Source organism: Sprattus sprattus (assembly GCF_963457725.1).
Source record: "Sprattus sprattus genome assembly, chromosome: 9".
NCBI lineage: Eukaryota > Metazoa > Chordata > Actinopteri > Clupeiformes > Clupeidae > Sprattus > Sprattus sprattus.
This window is the reverse complement of record NC_137928.1, coordinates 10,301,933-10,317,237: the sequence shown is the minus strand read 5'-3', so window position 1 is coordinate 10,317,237 and position 15,305 is coordinate 10,301,933. Positions and strand designations below refer to the sequence as shown.

Sequence of the window (15,305 nt, the reverse complement as noted above, 5' to 3'; positions counted from 1 at the left end):
AGGGGGTTAGAGTTAGGGTAGGGGTTGGGGTTGGGAGCGGGGGGTAGATATAGTTTACTGTGGATTACGGATCTATCCCACACAATTATAGTACAGTGGACTTAAAAGGCTTATCCTCTGACAGAAAAGCCTAGTCTGAACTGAACTGACATATTGTCCTGAATACTAAGTTCCTTACTAAAACACTAAATTCTATTTCCCTGTGCATTGCAGTGTCAGTTCAGTTTATAAATCTTTGTTCTTGAAAAATGGGCTTGTCGTTCATGTCACATTTGAGTTTTTTTGAGAAGAAATAAAGTCATCAAGTCAACATTTTTCTATCACTTGCTTAAGTGTACAGGACTCACAAAGTTTCTAAGTCCTGATAACCTTTTGGGCAGGCATTCTTCAGATTAAAATTGCCCTTAATGAAATAGCTCAAATAAAAAAGACTATTTTGGATGTTGGAGACTTGAAAGATAGATATATTCGAGAAAGCAATAAAAACCTTTACATTTACATAATCATTAAAAATCATCATTATGCATCTTATTAAGTTTGCTCATCCTCTTCGGTTCTTTTCAGGGCTGCTGTTGGCCATTTTTGTTCCAGTATTTTAAGAATTAACACATTCAAATTTAAACAACAACTGCTTTATATTGCAGTTTTTTTCTTTTTCTCCTGACTGGTTGCCTTTTGACCATGTATTTGTAAACTGTTGCCTATAACCTTCATATCATCACCATGAGGACCTGTCCGGCGCAATCATAACAAACCATAGGGAGAGAGGGGTCTCTACAATCCTTCATGGTATTATTTCGGTAAAATAGTATATAGCCTATATTGGTTTAACGGTGTAGTAGACAACTCCTATATTCGTTTTTTCTCCAAATAGCAAGTCAAAACAGCAGAGAAGGCAAGTAAAGAAGGGATTCTTTTTTCTGATAGGCTGTTGGACGGGGTGTTGTTACATTTGATTACTGAACTTGATTATCCCGAGATGTCGGGCTAGCGATTTTTGCGACCCCGGCATAAGTCTGTTCTTATCCCCTGCTCCTTAATCCATAGCCATGGTTCAAAATTGATTTTCATATAACGGACCGTTGTGCTACATATGAGTCAAATGAACAAAGAAATGCACAGTGCATGAGAGGGAATCAATTCGAGATAATTTACCCTGAGTTGTGTGACACACTTGATTTAGAACAAAGACCCTGCTATGTCGAACTGGAGCAAATTAAATGAATCAGGCTGGGGAAATCTCTACCTTTAGTGAGCCTTAGAGAAAACAATGACCTATCCTCTAATCAACTTCATAAATCCACATTGACGTGCTTTAAGCCCTCCCAATAGCTCCAGAACCTTTGTGATAACTTGCCAAGGCATGGCCCAGCTCCTATAAATTGTTATCTAGACCATATAACCATACTAAGCGAAAAAGGCTGTGCTGTCGCTGCAGACACTGTTTCCATTAGAGACAGGCCATTTTGTTTTCCTAGCCAGTAAATATCACCTGCAAAATCAGATTAGCATATGCTGTGGCGTAATTAAAGTCTCTGCATATTGCCCTAATTTTTCTACCCCACTGCCGTCTTGGCTGGCCAATTTGTTGAATTCAGCAAATTGCTTAGCAAGTTAAGCAGGTTAATTAGCCTTTCAAATGGGCTCAATAGCGCCAGAGCGTAGTTGTTTTATTCCCCAAATGTTTGTTAGTGCAGACGTAAATTATTTTCCAATAGGTTTTAATTAATTGTTCTCTTCCCCTTCCGCGTTTTTATTGAACATTATCTATCATAGGTTTATGAGTAAGTCTGACTTTAACCACCCCTGCTGGCTCAATATTCTCAGCAGTTTGTGGGGCTGTCCACTTTGGCGCCTCGGGTGATTCATGTGTTATAAACAGTGCAATCTGTGGAAGGACACCTGCCACTTTTAAAGCTGCTTGGATTGCAGCATTTTGTCTGTGGCACATAAAAGGGAATATTTGTGGGGGACTCGGATCGTAAACTTTATGAGAGTAAGATTTGTTGAGCAGTATTTTATAAAAATGTAATCCTGCTGGTTCTCCTATCGCTAACTGCTGTCTTTGCAGCAACTGCTGTGTGGGTGGTGCACCGCTGCACGGGTCCCTAGGCATGCCTTGTGCGCTTTGGAAAAGCATCAAAGCGATATCAAAAATAGTGAATCATACAACTGTCCCTGGTGTCTTAATAATACAGTATTACGGTCACTGTGAATTCATGTCCAGAAGGGAAGTGTAATCATTTTGGTGTCTGTTAGCTGAAGAATGTTCTAAGTGTTTGATTAAAATTCTTGCAGAAGAAGCATGTTTCCAAAGCAATATGCCTAAAAGCAGCATATTCCCAACTAAAAATAAATTAAATTATAGATGGAGAGGTGTGGTCTGCGTGAAATGTCCTTAAGAAATAAATGACAAACGCTTACTTATTCCTACAACCAGTTCATTGTGACGCTCTGGAAATGGAGATCTTTCAGGTCCACGTGAAAGGAGGTAGAGGAAGGAACTTCCCTGTAGTCTATCCTTTTTCAGGTATAGCCAATTGAGATGGCTGTAATTAAATGCATGCCCAAAGTGCGTTCTCGGCTGTCACTGAAATATATGAATGTAGTGCTTTCCAGGGGATCATTTTACAGAGAAGGTTGTGAGCCAAAATAAATGGCAATTTCTCACTCAAACTGTTCAAGTATTTAAGTGGAAAAATGTAACCAGGGGAAAATTGTACCTGGCAACGACAAGGCATATACTGTGAGAGTGAAGAATTCTAACATAGAACTTTTTTCTTTTGTCCTTTCTTTGTCCTGCCACAGCATTTCTGGGTCTGAACTCAGTCACTTACCTTTTGATGTTGACAAAAGAGAAGACGTTGCCATGGAAGTGAAGGAACGCAGACCTTACCGCTCGCTGACCTCCAGAAGGGAGTCGGAGCGCCGCTACACAAGCTCTTCAGCCGACAGCGAAGACGGAAAGATTAATCCCAAGTCCTACAGCTCCAGCGAGACGCTCAAGGCCTTCGACCAAGACTCCAGGCTGGCCTATGGAAGCAGGGTCAAAGAGGTGGTGCACCATGAGGTTGACGAATTCTGCAGGCAAGGTAAGGAATGATCGATCCCACTGCTGCCACCCGTGTGAATTCCTACCATGAGTATGAGAACGTGTGTATATTATATTTCATTTTATACACATATTTATACATGAGGTGTTTAAAATATGGTATATAAATGGTATTTAATCTTTGATTGGCATGGGATTCTAGCCTGTATTAAAAGACTTTGATGGATGGCTGTACTGTAGGTATGCATTACATGGTTGACATGAAAGGCCTTTAACAATTATAAGGAAGGTGCTCTTTAGTTGCTGTGGCATGTCCTACTGAAATGGTTCAGAAAGCCATCTCATTCAGGCAATTAAGAAGAACTGTGTGTGATATTTGATCAGGATTTAATGTAGGCTATCCTTTGCTCGTGACCATCTAAAAAACTTCCAGGGGATAAAAAGGAGTTCTTATTACGCCGCCGTAGACCTGACATTACTTTAGCCTGAATTTAACGAGGAGGTTAGGTGTGTCAAGGCTCTCTGATGTCTTTTATGACCTTCTAATGTGTCCAGATGATGGCGACCTGGAAAAAAAAAGCATCCGCTCACAAACCTCTTTACTCCCCATGAATACTAAATGCATTGTGGCTCTCGATCACACTAGCACTCTGGTGCTTTTTGTATGCTTCGTCTTCGGAGCAGCTTCCTGTTATAATCATAGGAATGTGCAAGTCATGGAAAAGCTGTTGCACTGTTGCACCCTTTTTTAAAAGAGCAGTAATAAAATCTTTATTATAAAATCCTAATACAAATCCCAACAAAGCACTCCAACAAAGTGTAATCTGAAGGGTTGTGGATGTCAGTTATTTTATTTATTTATTTATTCATGCCCCTAGATCAGTATTATAGTTATTGGTTCAAACTAATCTTTTAAGTGTAGGTTTCTGAACAGAAAATCCAGTATTTTCTTTAGATCCTCCTTATGTGTACCTCTCCAGGGTTGTGTATGTATGTATTCATGTATGTATTTATGTATGTATTCATGTACGATTTCATGTATGTATGTATATATGTATGTATTTTGGTATGTATTGTTGTACTTGCTCGTTGCAGGGGCAGACTTCTCTCTCCGTGATCTGGCCTTTGCCGAGGCGGTCCCCTCTCATGTGGCGGCCTACCGGACGGATCTGGGCCTGCCCCACCGCGATTACTCTGTGAGCGTGGGCTCGGACGCCGACACTGAGACCGACGGCATAATGTCCCCGGAGCATGCGGTCCGGCTGTGGGGCCGGCAGAACACCAAATCAGGCCGCAGCTCCTGCCTGTCCAGCAGGGCCAACTCCAACTTAACGCTGACCGACACTGAACATGAGAACACGGAGAATGGTAAGGCTTCTCTTTTTTTACCTCCCTTTTTGGGTGTTTTGTTCCTGTTTAATGATGGTTACTTGTTTCTTGTTTCTACTCCTCTCCTTCTTATTTTAATACACCAGTTTTGGAATCTTCTCTCTGTTTTGACTCTAAAACATATGCACTACTAAAACTGGACGAGGCTTTACACTCTGCAGGCTGGCTGAGTCACTGTGTAATCACTCACTTTAGCTGGGATGTATTTTCACCCTGGGTGACACACTTGTCTGCAGAAATTTGGGTCCAAACGCAAGTCGTGCCACATGTTATTTTTTCTTCCCCCCAAGAGCTTTCAGGAGCGTATCTCTGGAGGCTTGTAGGGAAAGCAAAACACTCTCAGTGAAGTATGATGGTGACAAGAGAGGCAATGACGGTCATCCGGCTGGCAATTTTTAAACAGTTTCCTTAATTTTCAGTGTTTTGGCTCTGCTTGTTGAAGTACTTTCTTTGACAAGGGAGCTTGAATTTCTCTCTGGTTTGAAGCGGATGTTGATGTTTATCTTGCATAAAGAGTGGCCTTTTCCATAATCCTGAATCTCCTTTAACTTGTCAAGAGCTGCTGTTTAAAAAAAGGTTCAAAGTGGCCATGTATAATAGGTTCATTTTAATGCTGTCCCTGTCATTTTTAGTGCATTAATGCATACACGGAAGAGATACATTACACACCAATTATTAATACTCCTGAACTGTGAAATTTTGTCCTGTAGTAACATAAACCCTGTGACGGTTGTGATGGTTGTGACGGTTGTGACAGTTGTTTAAATCCTGCTGCTTATGCGCTAGAATCAAGTCAGAATATTTATATCAAATAAGGCGATTTACAAAATCTTCACAATATAGCTTCATTTTTAAGACGTGTGTCAACTCTCACCTGGTCCCTAGTTCCTAGTATTGGTGTTGCTGCCTCCCTCTGTCACTCGCTCAAAGACAGCAATTATCCATAGGGCCATGGTTAGTCCTGCCCTCACTGGCTTGTGGCAGGTGATGCTGATGACATCACTGCTCCAGATAAAGGAGCCGGCTCGTCTTGTCTGTCTTCCTGGTTCTCAGGCCGGGTAAACGGCTCCCCAGGGGCCAATGAGGCCGGGAACCAGCCCAGAAGATCACTGTGCCTTTGGTGAAACGTGTCAAGTGCAGGGCATGTAAGTCAGTAGAAAGCCAGTCAGCAATATGAAATAAACAAACAAACTCATCAGAGAAAAAAACGATATAGTAATGAAAGCTGTCTTGGAAGATGTTGTTTTTGATCTAAACAGAAGGGGAGGGGGGCTGACAGTGAGGGGGATGTTGACTGTCATTTTCTTAGTGGCTGTAACTAGCAAGCATGCGATTTTTTTGGAGGCACCCTCATGGTTCCGCCTCACTAAATTCATTCTGCACTCCTCCCGTGGGTGGATGCTCAAGCAAATCTGCCTCATGATTTGTATGCCAAGCAACCAGAAAGCACTCAAAGCCGCTACGACGGCACCCGCCACATCGCCTGAGCTGCCCAGGTGTTGTTCTACATTTTAAAGACCGTTGTCGAATCTGCTGTGCTCTGGCTGCTCCTCAAGCAACCCCCACCTAAAGCACAGACACACAAAGCACTGTTGCCTTAGGTGGAAGATTTTGCTCCGCATAGGCTACCATGCTAAAGCTGTCTCTGGAATACTTTTTCATTGGAGAGAATGGCAATGGCTGGCCCCTAGTTCATAACTGATACTATGCAGGCATGTGAAGACGAGGCATCACTCCCTGTAAAATAGATATCTTTGAGTTAAATGTTGTCATTCAGGATGTCAAGATTATGGTATCTCTACCCGTTGTGTATGAACAACCAAGGGTTTGTTGTATGACATCCATTTGAAATTCTATGCACGCACTGTATACTTTTCCTCAACAAGAATCTTCAAAATAGCATGATGTTTCTAAGAGCCTGCTGTCTGAATGCAAATAGCTCCACGTCTGGGCTTTTCTGAAAACCAGCAACACAGTTTTGCATTTCAGAGAGCCCCATTGTACGCTTTAGATTCTTATCCCAACAGACAGGTATGACTTTAGATTGTGGGCTGGGCTTTTCCCGATTCTCCACCGCGTGAGGGAAGTGAACCTCCTCCTCATGGTCTGGGTCTTCATGTAGACGTTGATCTGCTACTATGTAATTTATGTGGACTTCATCGCTTGGGGGGAAAAAGGGGAAAATGCCCATATTGCATTTGTGATGCCAGTTGCTTTGACAGCTACATTTGGACTTAAAAATATATATTTTTGAAAACAGCTATTTATTCCAGTCATCCAAGCAGAAAGACTCCTTGCGTTTACCATTTAATCTGGTAATGCCTAATAACTTGCGTTTCATATATGGCGAGTTAATTAAAATCCATTGAGCTGGCTGTCTCACTTGTGCTTTAATCTGCCTGGCGTCAACAAACCGTTTTTTTTTTGCATTTCCTCGCCGCTGGCCAGTTTTTTCCCCCTCTCACTGTGTGCGCGCGCCTTCCTTGACCCTCAGGTATTATACATGCAAATTGTGGAAAGCGATTCTGATTAAATCACGCCTGAATATTTTTCAGTAATCTGAGCAGAACTGTACCTGATACCAATTAGCTGAATAATCAACATCCTCAATTCCTGCGTGTCGTGGAATGTTTACCGTGTACGTTCGTAATGAAGTTTTAATTTTGCCTTAATTTTGAAGAGCAGTTGATGAGAGCACCTCTGCATCTAAAGCACAGTGAACCATGATAAGAAAGAGAGAGAAAGAGTGGGAAAGAAACAGTTCAGACAAATTGTGCCCAGAGCGAAACTGAGATGCATACATAGCATCTAGCTTGTAGCATTATGGTTTGCTGGTGAGCAATGCAAATGACCCAATTTGTATTGTCTTATTTGGAAAGGATGGTTGGACTAAAGCCTGACAGCCTGGTTAAATATGCTTCCTCAGTTGCCAGAAAACAGAGACTTTGCCCATCTTGTATTGTTTTTTAGAAGCTCAAATCAGCCCAATCTGTAAATGTGTGGATGTGGGTGTGTGCTTTTAATGTGTGGATGTGTGTGTGTGTGCGTGTAAATGTGTGGGTGTGGGTGTGTGCGTATAGATGTGTGTGGGATAATGGGGTCAGGCTGGCTACCCCTAAAGCCTGCGGACTCCCTGAAAGGAGTTCTAGCACATCGCTGCTGCCCAGTCACGTCAGGGACAACACCACCAGGTCATCAGTCAGCCACACCCGCTGGAGAAGTGACGGGTGCCTAGAGCAGTGCCCGATATGCCTTACACAGCTGTGGCGCGCACACACACACACACACACACACACACACACACACACACACACACACACACACACACACACACAGTCAACCACAATCTCCCTCTCTCTATGATGGCAAACGCCACTGCAGCCGTACCCAGTGGCCAATAATTTTTTTCATGCTAGACTAGGCTATTTATATATTTAATACATACGTGTGTGTGTGTGTGTGTGTGTGTGTGTGTGTGTGTGTGTGTGTGTGTGTGTGTGTGTGTGTGTGTGTGTGTGTTCATGTGTCCAAATGTATGCATATGGATTAGTATGGTCTATTTAGCTTTAGCTTTGCAGCCGGGCGCTCATGCCTTCCAGGGGCCAATAGGTGATGCTTTTGGAGGTTGAATGAAGTAGTCAGACAATTGATGTGTGAGAGCACTGGTGTTCCCTCTCCAGAGCCAGTACCTGCTGTGCTCCAAAGGGGCCTGTATTGATCAGGGAAACGTCTCACTCAGCATCATGGAGCTACTGTAGGGGGGCGGCGTTCAAAAGCGGCACGGGGGCTAGTGGCTGACGCCGGAGAGGAATGGGCTGTTCCAGTGACGCAAGTTCAGCCAGCATCCAGACTGTATGGGATTGAGTAGAGGGTGGTGCTGTGTGTGCAGGTCATAATGAGGGGAGGGCGTAGCAGTCGCTCTTTGTCTTCTCTGAGCTGTGACTAGAGTTTGAGAGAGGGGACTTGTGAGCGATTACTGGAGATTAACCTTGAAGGGTGAGTTTTGTGTGTTTGGCGTGTGTGTGTGTGTGTGTGTGTGTGTGTGTGTGTGTGTGTGTGTGTGTGTGTGTGTGTGTGTGTGTGTGTGTGTGTGTGTGTGTGTGCGTGTGCGGCGCATGTGGGACTATTGCTGCCAAACCCTGCACTAATTTTCATTTATTCTACCCTGGTTCAATTTATTTATTTAACTAAGAAAAAAGCACAACAAATTAATCTTATAGATCACTGGGACTGTTATAAAAATATAACGATAAATGTTGCCCTGAAAATTGCATGGGGAACTGTGGCAAAATGGTGCTTATTAGTATCTAATTGCATGTCCTTACCATCCAGCCACTGGGAGTTTTTAAGTCGTTGCTTTATTAACTCTGTGACTTCGGATGAGCAACACACACGCCCATACACACACACACACACACACACACGCACATACACACACACACACACACACACACACACACACACACACTGTTGTGTCACGTTCTCATTTGTCCAGGCACCTGCGGCTGGACCTCATGTTCGGACAGACCAGAGTGTAGTTGGAGATCTAGCAGATTTACTTTCACCACTAACAATGGGCTCCACAGTGGCAGTCGGTGTGGCTCCCGTAGGGACGCTGTTATCTGCTGCCGCCTCGTGCCCCTCAGAGATTTGCCAGACCTTGCTGTTTTTTTCACCCACGCCACAGAGGCAACACTCTCAGCCAGGCACTGCTAAGGGGAAGTGTTGGGCCCAGAAGCCGCTCGGCTGAAAAATGGTCTTTGGGAGCAAATAATATGGTGCGACTTCGAGGAGGGATGAGTGATTGTGCGCTTTCCCTGATTCTGTTACATTTTTTCGCCCCCTTTGCTGGATGTTCATGGTCTATCCATCAGCAGTTTTCCAGGGCATGTACTATATCAGGTAATGTAGAGATGTGATAGCTCTTTAATGTTCAGCTCAAAGCTCACGGCATTGATGTTGAGCTATAGGGGTCAGAGAAAAAAAAGCCAACCACCAAACCACCAGGCTGCTGTTTGTTAATTAGCACTACTGCTCGTGTTTGCTGCTGCGTGTCTTCAAAGGTTACCCATGTAAATTGACAGTGCGCCTTTCCCGGAGACCCACACCTGCTTTGGTTATCCCACAGGACAATGAGTTTAAACATTACAAATGGGCTGGCAAGATCAGACAGGCAATTTCTACCTTTTTGGAATATTGAGATGGAAGGAAAATTGTTGCCTTTTTAGTTTGGTCTGAACGTCGAGTTTCTGAATCTATTCAGTTTGTTCCACACCACCGCTTGTTAGGGAGAAGAGAGGAAAAAAAATAAAGAAAACATAAAGCGTTGTGTCACTTTCAAGGCTTAGAACGACAATTTAACTTTGAACTGCTGAAAGATTGAGGTTATGAGAGGCTTGGGGGAACTGATTGTCAGTCAGGCAGTCGGGTGTTTGTGCCTGGGCGTACTCAGTTCAGCTCGTACAGCACTCCTGGGCTAATGATTGCTTGATGCTCTGCTGTAAATGATTATTACCTGCATTCTGGTGCTTGATGAATGGCTTTCTCTCACTTGGTTAAATCTGTGTCGATTGGTGTGTGTGTTTTCCTAATAGCCCGACTGCCCCCTTCGTGAGGTCATCTAGCTTGTAGAAGCAGTAATTGCAATGTGTCCTGCGTACGGAAATGACCGCTTTTTGACACAGCGGGGTGTGTGTGTGTGTGTGTGCGCATCAACATTAGGGTTTTTTTGTTTTGTTTGTTGCTCTTTTTGTGGATGAGTAAATGGGCCTGTGTTCTGTATGTGTGGTGCAAGTGGGCGGCTGGAAACTCAAATTAGGTTTGGCGATCACCACGCCCACCCTGAGGTGTCTGGAGCGCGGGGAGGCAGGGAAGAGGGGTGGGGGGTATCTCTTTGATGCATGCCTCCCATTTGCATGGCATCTTTCTTTCTCTCTCCCCCCCTCTCTCTCTTTCTCTCTCTCTTTCTCTCTCTCTCTTTCTCTCTTCCCCTCTTGCTACCCCTCTCTTTCTCCCTTTCTCTGTCTCTCTCTCTCCCCCTCTCTCTCTCTTTCTCCCTTTCTCTCTCTCTCTCTCTCTCTCTCTCCCCCTCTCTTTCTGTCTTGCTGTGTCCTTTGAACTGATTCCCCGGAGCCCTGCCACCATATTAGGAGCCCGCGGAGTGAAGTTAAATCAGACTTCCAATTAGATGAGACATTTCCTGTATTACAGAGCTGGATTCATTAGGGCATGTTGAACAGTGTTGTGGTAGCAAGACCACAGAGGGATGGAGTTACTGACGTGACCTTGGGACAGTCAGAGAGGGAATGAAGGAAAGAGATAGAGAGAGAGAGAGAGAGGTGTGAGAGAGAGAGAGAGAAAGCGAGAGAGAGAGAAGTGAGAGAGAGAGAAGTGAGAGAGAGAGAAGTGAGAGAGAGAGAGAGAGAGAGAGAGAGAGAGAGAGAGAGAGAGAGAGAGAGAGAGAGAGACTGACAAATCTGCCCTCTGATTCCCCATCCAGTCAAGTCCATGACTGTGCATGCAGTGCAGTGTAGACACAAGTTGTTACCTGCTTTAACTACCTTTGCATTTTTTATTTAATTTTTTGTAGAGAAGGGGCAACATCTGGTTATAGACTAGACGTGACTGAAACATACTCCTTGATCTTGAGGAGTGTGCTCAGGAGGGCTTGATCAATAAATCAGCTTCTGATTGGGCCGAGCATGGGTTCTCAAACTGTGGTAGTGGTACACGGCTCCCTCTTGGTGGTATTCAGGCAGTTTTCCCATTTTTTATGACTTGGATATTAATCATTAACTATATATATATATAAAAAAATCATTAAAACAACATGCTCATGTTTCTGATGAGGCATTACAGTGAAGTAATAACACTTTTAGCTCATATTGTGGTGGTACTTGGAAAGCCAAATATTTTCTGATGTGGTACTCACGGTGAGACGTTTGAGAACCACTGGGCTAGAGGATATGCCCTGGCCTGGGTGAAGGCTGTGACTGAACACAGAGGGAAACAGTCGGACAAAAATTAGTTTTCTAGACAGAGCATGCAGCATTGTTTCCTTGTGACGTTGAAAGTCTATAACTCATTCTTGGTATTTCTATTTCTTTGGACAGCCAGCCGTTATAGTTGTAATCATATAAAGCCTGTTATCGGGTATTCGTTTTCCTGTCTGCGAGCTGATTACTGTTGTATTTCAGCAATCAGATGCTGTTTTGGTGCCTAAGAGAGATCTTAATTGCCTCACACTGTGTGTAAGTATTTGAATGAAGCTGTGTTTAAAGAGTTTAAGAATTCTCGATAACGAATTTAATCAAATAGCATTTTTTTTGAAAATGTATATATACACACACAAACACACACACATACGTGTGTATATATATATATGTACACATAAACGTACACACAAGCACACGCACATATAAATACATACATACATACACACATCCATACATATATATATTTATGAAACCTTGTCCAGTGATTGTGTTTACTGTAGCAGTAAGGTGGCTGACAGCCTTATCAGAACTAATTCCTCATGTGGACTGGTGCATAATTTCTGTTATGAAGTGATAAGTAAAAGGGGAAAAAAACACAAACAAATTCCAACCGTCACATCACAGCGCCCGCCGGCATCACCAGTGCCACTTTGTAGTAATTTTTTTTCCCATCGAGGCATTTTAAATGTAAATAGTCTCGCATTAATGTGACGTGCTGTCCATTTCGGAGCTCCTGCCAAAGTGTATCAGAGGCAGCAGCTTACTCTCAACTGACCCCCTGTCCTTCTCTGTCAGTGTTTCAGGACCAGAATTAAAAAGTCTCTTTCACAGACTTTTTTTTACCAGGAAACATCTCCAAGCTGAACCCAGACTTTTGGGCATCATTTTTGGCTGAGGCCGACCCTCCCATCGACTGCAGTCATCCCACAGACGTCTTCCCACTAGTTTCCAACTGGAAAGTGAAGTCCAAAATATCTGTTTGAAAGACTTGCATAAGTCTTTGTTAGCTTTGGGATTTGGATATGACATTCACCAGACGTTTGCAGACTTGGAACTTGAATTCTGAATCCTCACGCCCATGCCTCCTTCACCAAGAAAGAGAATGGGAACGAAGTTCTTCGTTTGTTTACTGTTTTGGCAGCCCTGTCCCTTCCTCAGATCAGGGATTAGCACACTTCCAAACTGGCTCATTCGCAGGCTAATTTAGGGCCTCTTAGATGCCCTAGTGGGCTTTGCCGAGTGGTTATCTGCCATGTTCCATAGCCTTCCCACAATCCCCCTCTCCTGTCCCCCCTCCCCACCTCACTTGTACAGCTGGACTGCACCGACAGCTGATCACTCCCCTGGTGCATCACAGGCGCCGAGTCAGTCGCTAAACAGACACACAGGGCTGGTTCGCTCGTTTTCTTTTTCCTCTTTCTCTAGCTGTTGCATTCTCTCTTCTCTCAGTTTACCTCCCACTCCTTTTCTCTTTCTTTCATTTTCTCTCCATTTCTCTCTCTCTCTCTCTCTCTCTCTTTGAAATGTCATATTGTCTAATCCCAGTTAAATTAGCTCTGATGATGGGTTTACACGGTAGTGTTATCTTGCTTTCCAATGGATTAGATCAGCTTGCCTATACTGGGTGAAGAGAAGACATGGTGAGCGGAAAAACAAGAGAGGCAGAGAGAGTGACAGATATAGAATGATGCGAGACTCGTGTCAGGTTGAGGTTGGGACCAATTTGCAAAATGTTAAACCTTTATTTGCTTCCAAGGGCAGCATCACAAGGACATGCATTCTTTGTTATCTGGGTGCCATTCTAGCACCGAAAAATTGGTAGTTAGATGTAATGAAAACATCTGGTTTTATGTTAAGAACCTTTTCTTTTACATATAGTTGTGCAAGGTAGGAGGTTTCAAAATGAATGGTAGCTATTCATTCTCACAGTCCTTTAAGAGAACAGAAAAGGGGGACAAACAAAGAATTGCAGGAACACAAATGTGTCAGACATCGGAATCTGTGTAAAACAGAGCAACATTCTTTGGCATTGCGCTTGGCACATTGCGTTATAAATATATTTCCCTTCTTTCGGTTCTGTAATGAGAAATGAAGCTATTGGAGCAGCACGGTGAAATATCAGAAACGGTCCTGCATGTGAGACCCGTGACGAATTAAATATAGCAAAGTGGCCTGTTTTTTCTTCTTTCTTTTTTCCATCACATTTCGCTGGCCTCTGCATTTTCGGTGTTATTTAATTGCCTTTGACATGAATGCTAGTGTTGCGTCGCACCAAGGAGATGGTCACGCTTTCATTACCGGATAGAAGTAGGCGAATTTAATAAATGAATATAGACCACGCTGAAATGGATGCTGTGGATTTTCTGTGTATTGGCAGTCCCTCCGCTGCTATAGAGAGCAGTCAGTTGGAATGAGCGAAAAAATGTTGCCATATTAACTGAGTTGTGACCATAATACCAGGTTCAATATTTTTACGCTTCAAAACCTCAAAAGTCATGTCATGGTCTTGTCACTGTCTTTCCATCCATTACTTCAGTTTTATGAAGACTGTGACCTCTGCTTGTTGCGTCTTTTAAGTGTCATAATTTGAGCCGTGGAACATTGTGGTTTTATAACAAGCCAGTAATTTTAAAGGAGTCGTAAAGACAACTATCCAAATGTCAATGCATTCTGATTTCGCATTCCTCGAGAGTTCACGAGTCAAGTGAAGGAGACCTGAGAACCAGGGATGCAATGGCCCAGGCTTCACCTATTAACTATTCCCATGGAACAATACGGGAGGTGATAAAAAAGACGCGGCCATTAGCCTTATTGGCTTCCGTCTCTTAAAAGTGAATTTGCTACTTGGTGAATTATCACTGTTTCCTGCCTTTGAGCAATAATGAAAATATGGAGATGAGTTTTTTTTACCTCTCTCCCTCTCTCTAGCTGTCTCTCTCCGTTGTCTTGCCCAGACAATAGCAATTTGTGAGTAATGGTTATGAACAGAAACATTATCATTACGGCTTTCCTTTTGCATGCTGGTCTTCTTGCACTCTGTCGGAGACATTAGCTACGAGATCATCTGTAATATTTTTTTGCAAGTGCGAGCAGAATGCTGATCATGTTGCATTCTGCGGTCTTAAGAATAAAACCAGTGGCACACACACACACACACACACACACACACACAGCTACACACACACACACACACACACACACACACGCACACACAAACACACAAACACACAAACACGCACACCCACATTGGCAAATCTTTTGTTACCAGGGCTAAAGTCTGTGACACCTCACACATTGTCCTCTAATGCACAGCACACTCGAAAGGAATAGACACCCATGTTCCAGAGCTTCATGCTTGCTGGTGACTACAGAGGAGTGTGTGGAGGGCTGGAGTGTGTGGGGTGCATGTTGAATGTCACAGAGGGGTATGCTGTAGGTGCATCATGAGGTATCACTGTCTGCAAATGAAAGGGCATTTTTCACCTGGTGGTAATTGTTGTCTTAAGCGCGCCACATTTTTCTTCCTGACCTTGTCCCTGACTGCCAGTGTGCTGTGCAAAACCAGAGCATTAAAAATAGGTCTAGTTTACAGATGCTCCTTTTTTTCTGTGGAAAGGAGCTGAGTAAGGTGAAATCACACTGTGTACGTTTCTTTTTGTCTGTCATTTCTCTCTCTCTCTCTCTCACTCTCGTTCTCTCTCTCTCTCTCTCTCACGCTCACTCTCGTTCTCTCTCTCTCACTCTCGACCTCTCTCCATCTCTCTCTCTCTCTCTCGCTCTCGTTTTCCCTCTCTCCATCTCCAGAAGTTTCACTGTCACATCTCCTCCTCTGAGCCCTCACCTCTTGCAGATGGCTGGCTGGCTTCTTG

General features: G+C 43.6%; 1 protein-coding gene across 2 annotated transcripts in view; it reads left to right on the top strand.

Annotated features, from left to right (window-relative positions):
• Positions 1 to 2,869: 2,869 nt before the first annotated feature.
• Positions 2,870 to 15,305, top strand: part of tenm4 (teneurin transmembrane protein 4) — a gene marked incomplete at both ends in the record, with an annotated part of 136,886 nt that continues 124,450 nt past the window's right edge. For both annotated transcript variants that reach the window (XM_080845311.1, XM_080845310.1), the window contains 2 exons: positions 2,870 to 3,092; positions 4,148 to 4,420. In XM_080845311.1, coding sequence (XP_080701437.1) covers positions 2,870 to 3,092; positions 4,148 to 4,420 — 496 coding nt within the window. The remainder of the gene's footprint in view (positions 3,093 to 4,147; positions 4,421 to 15,305) is intronic.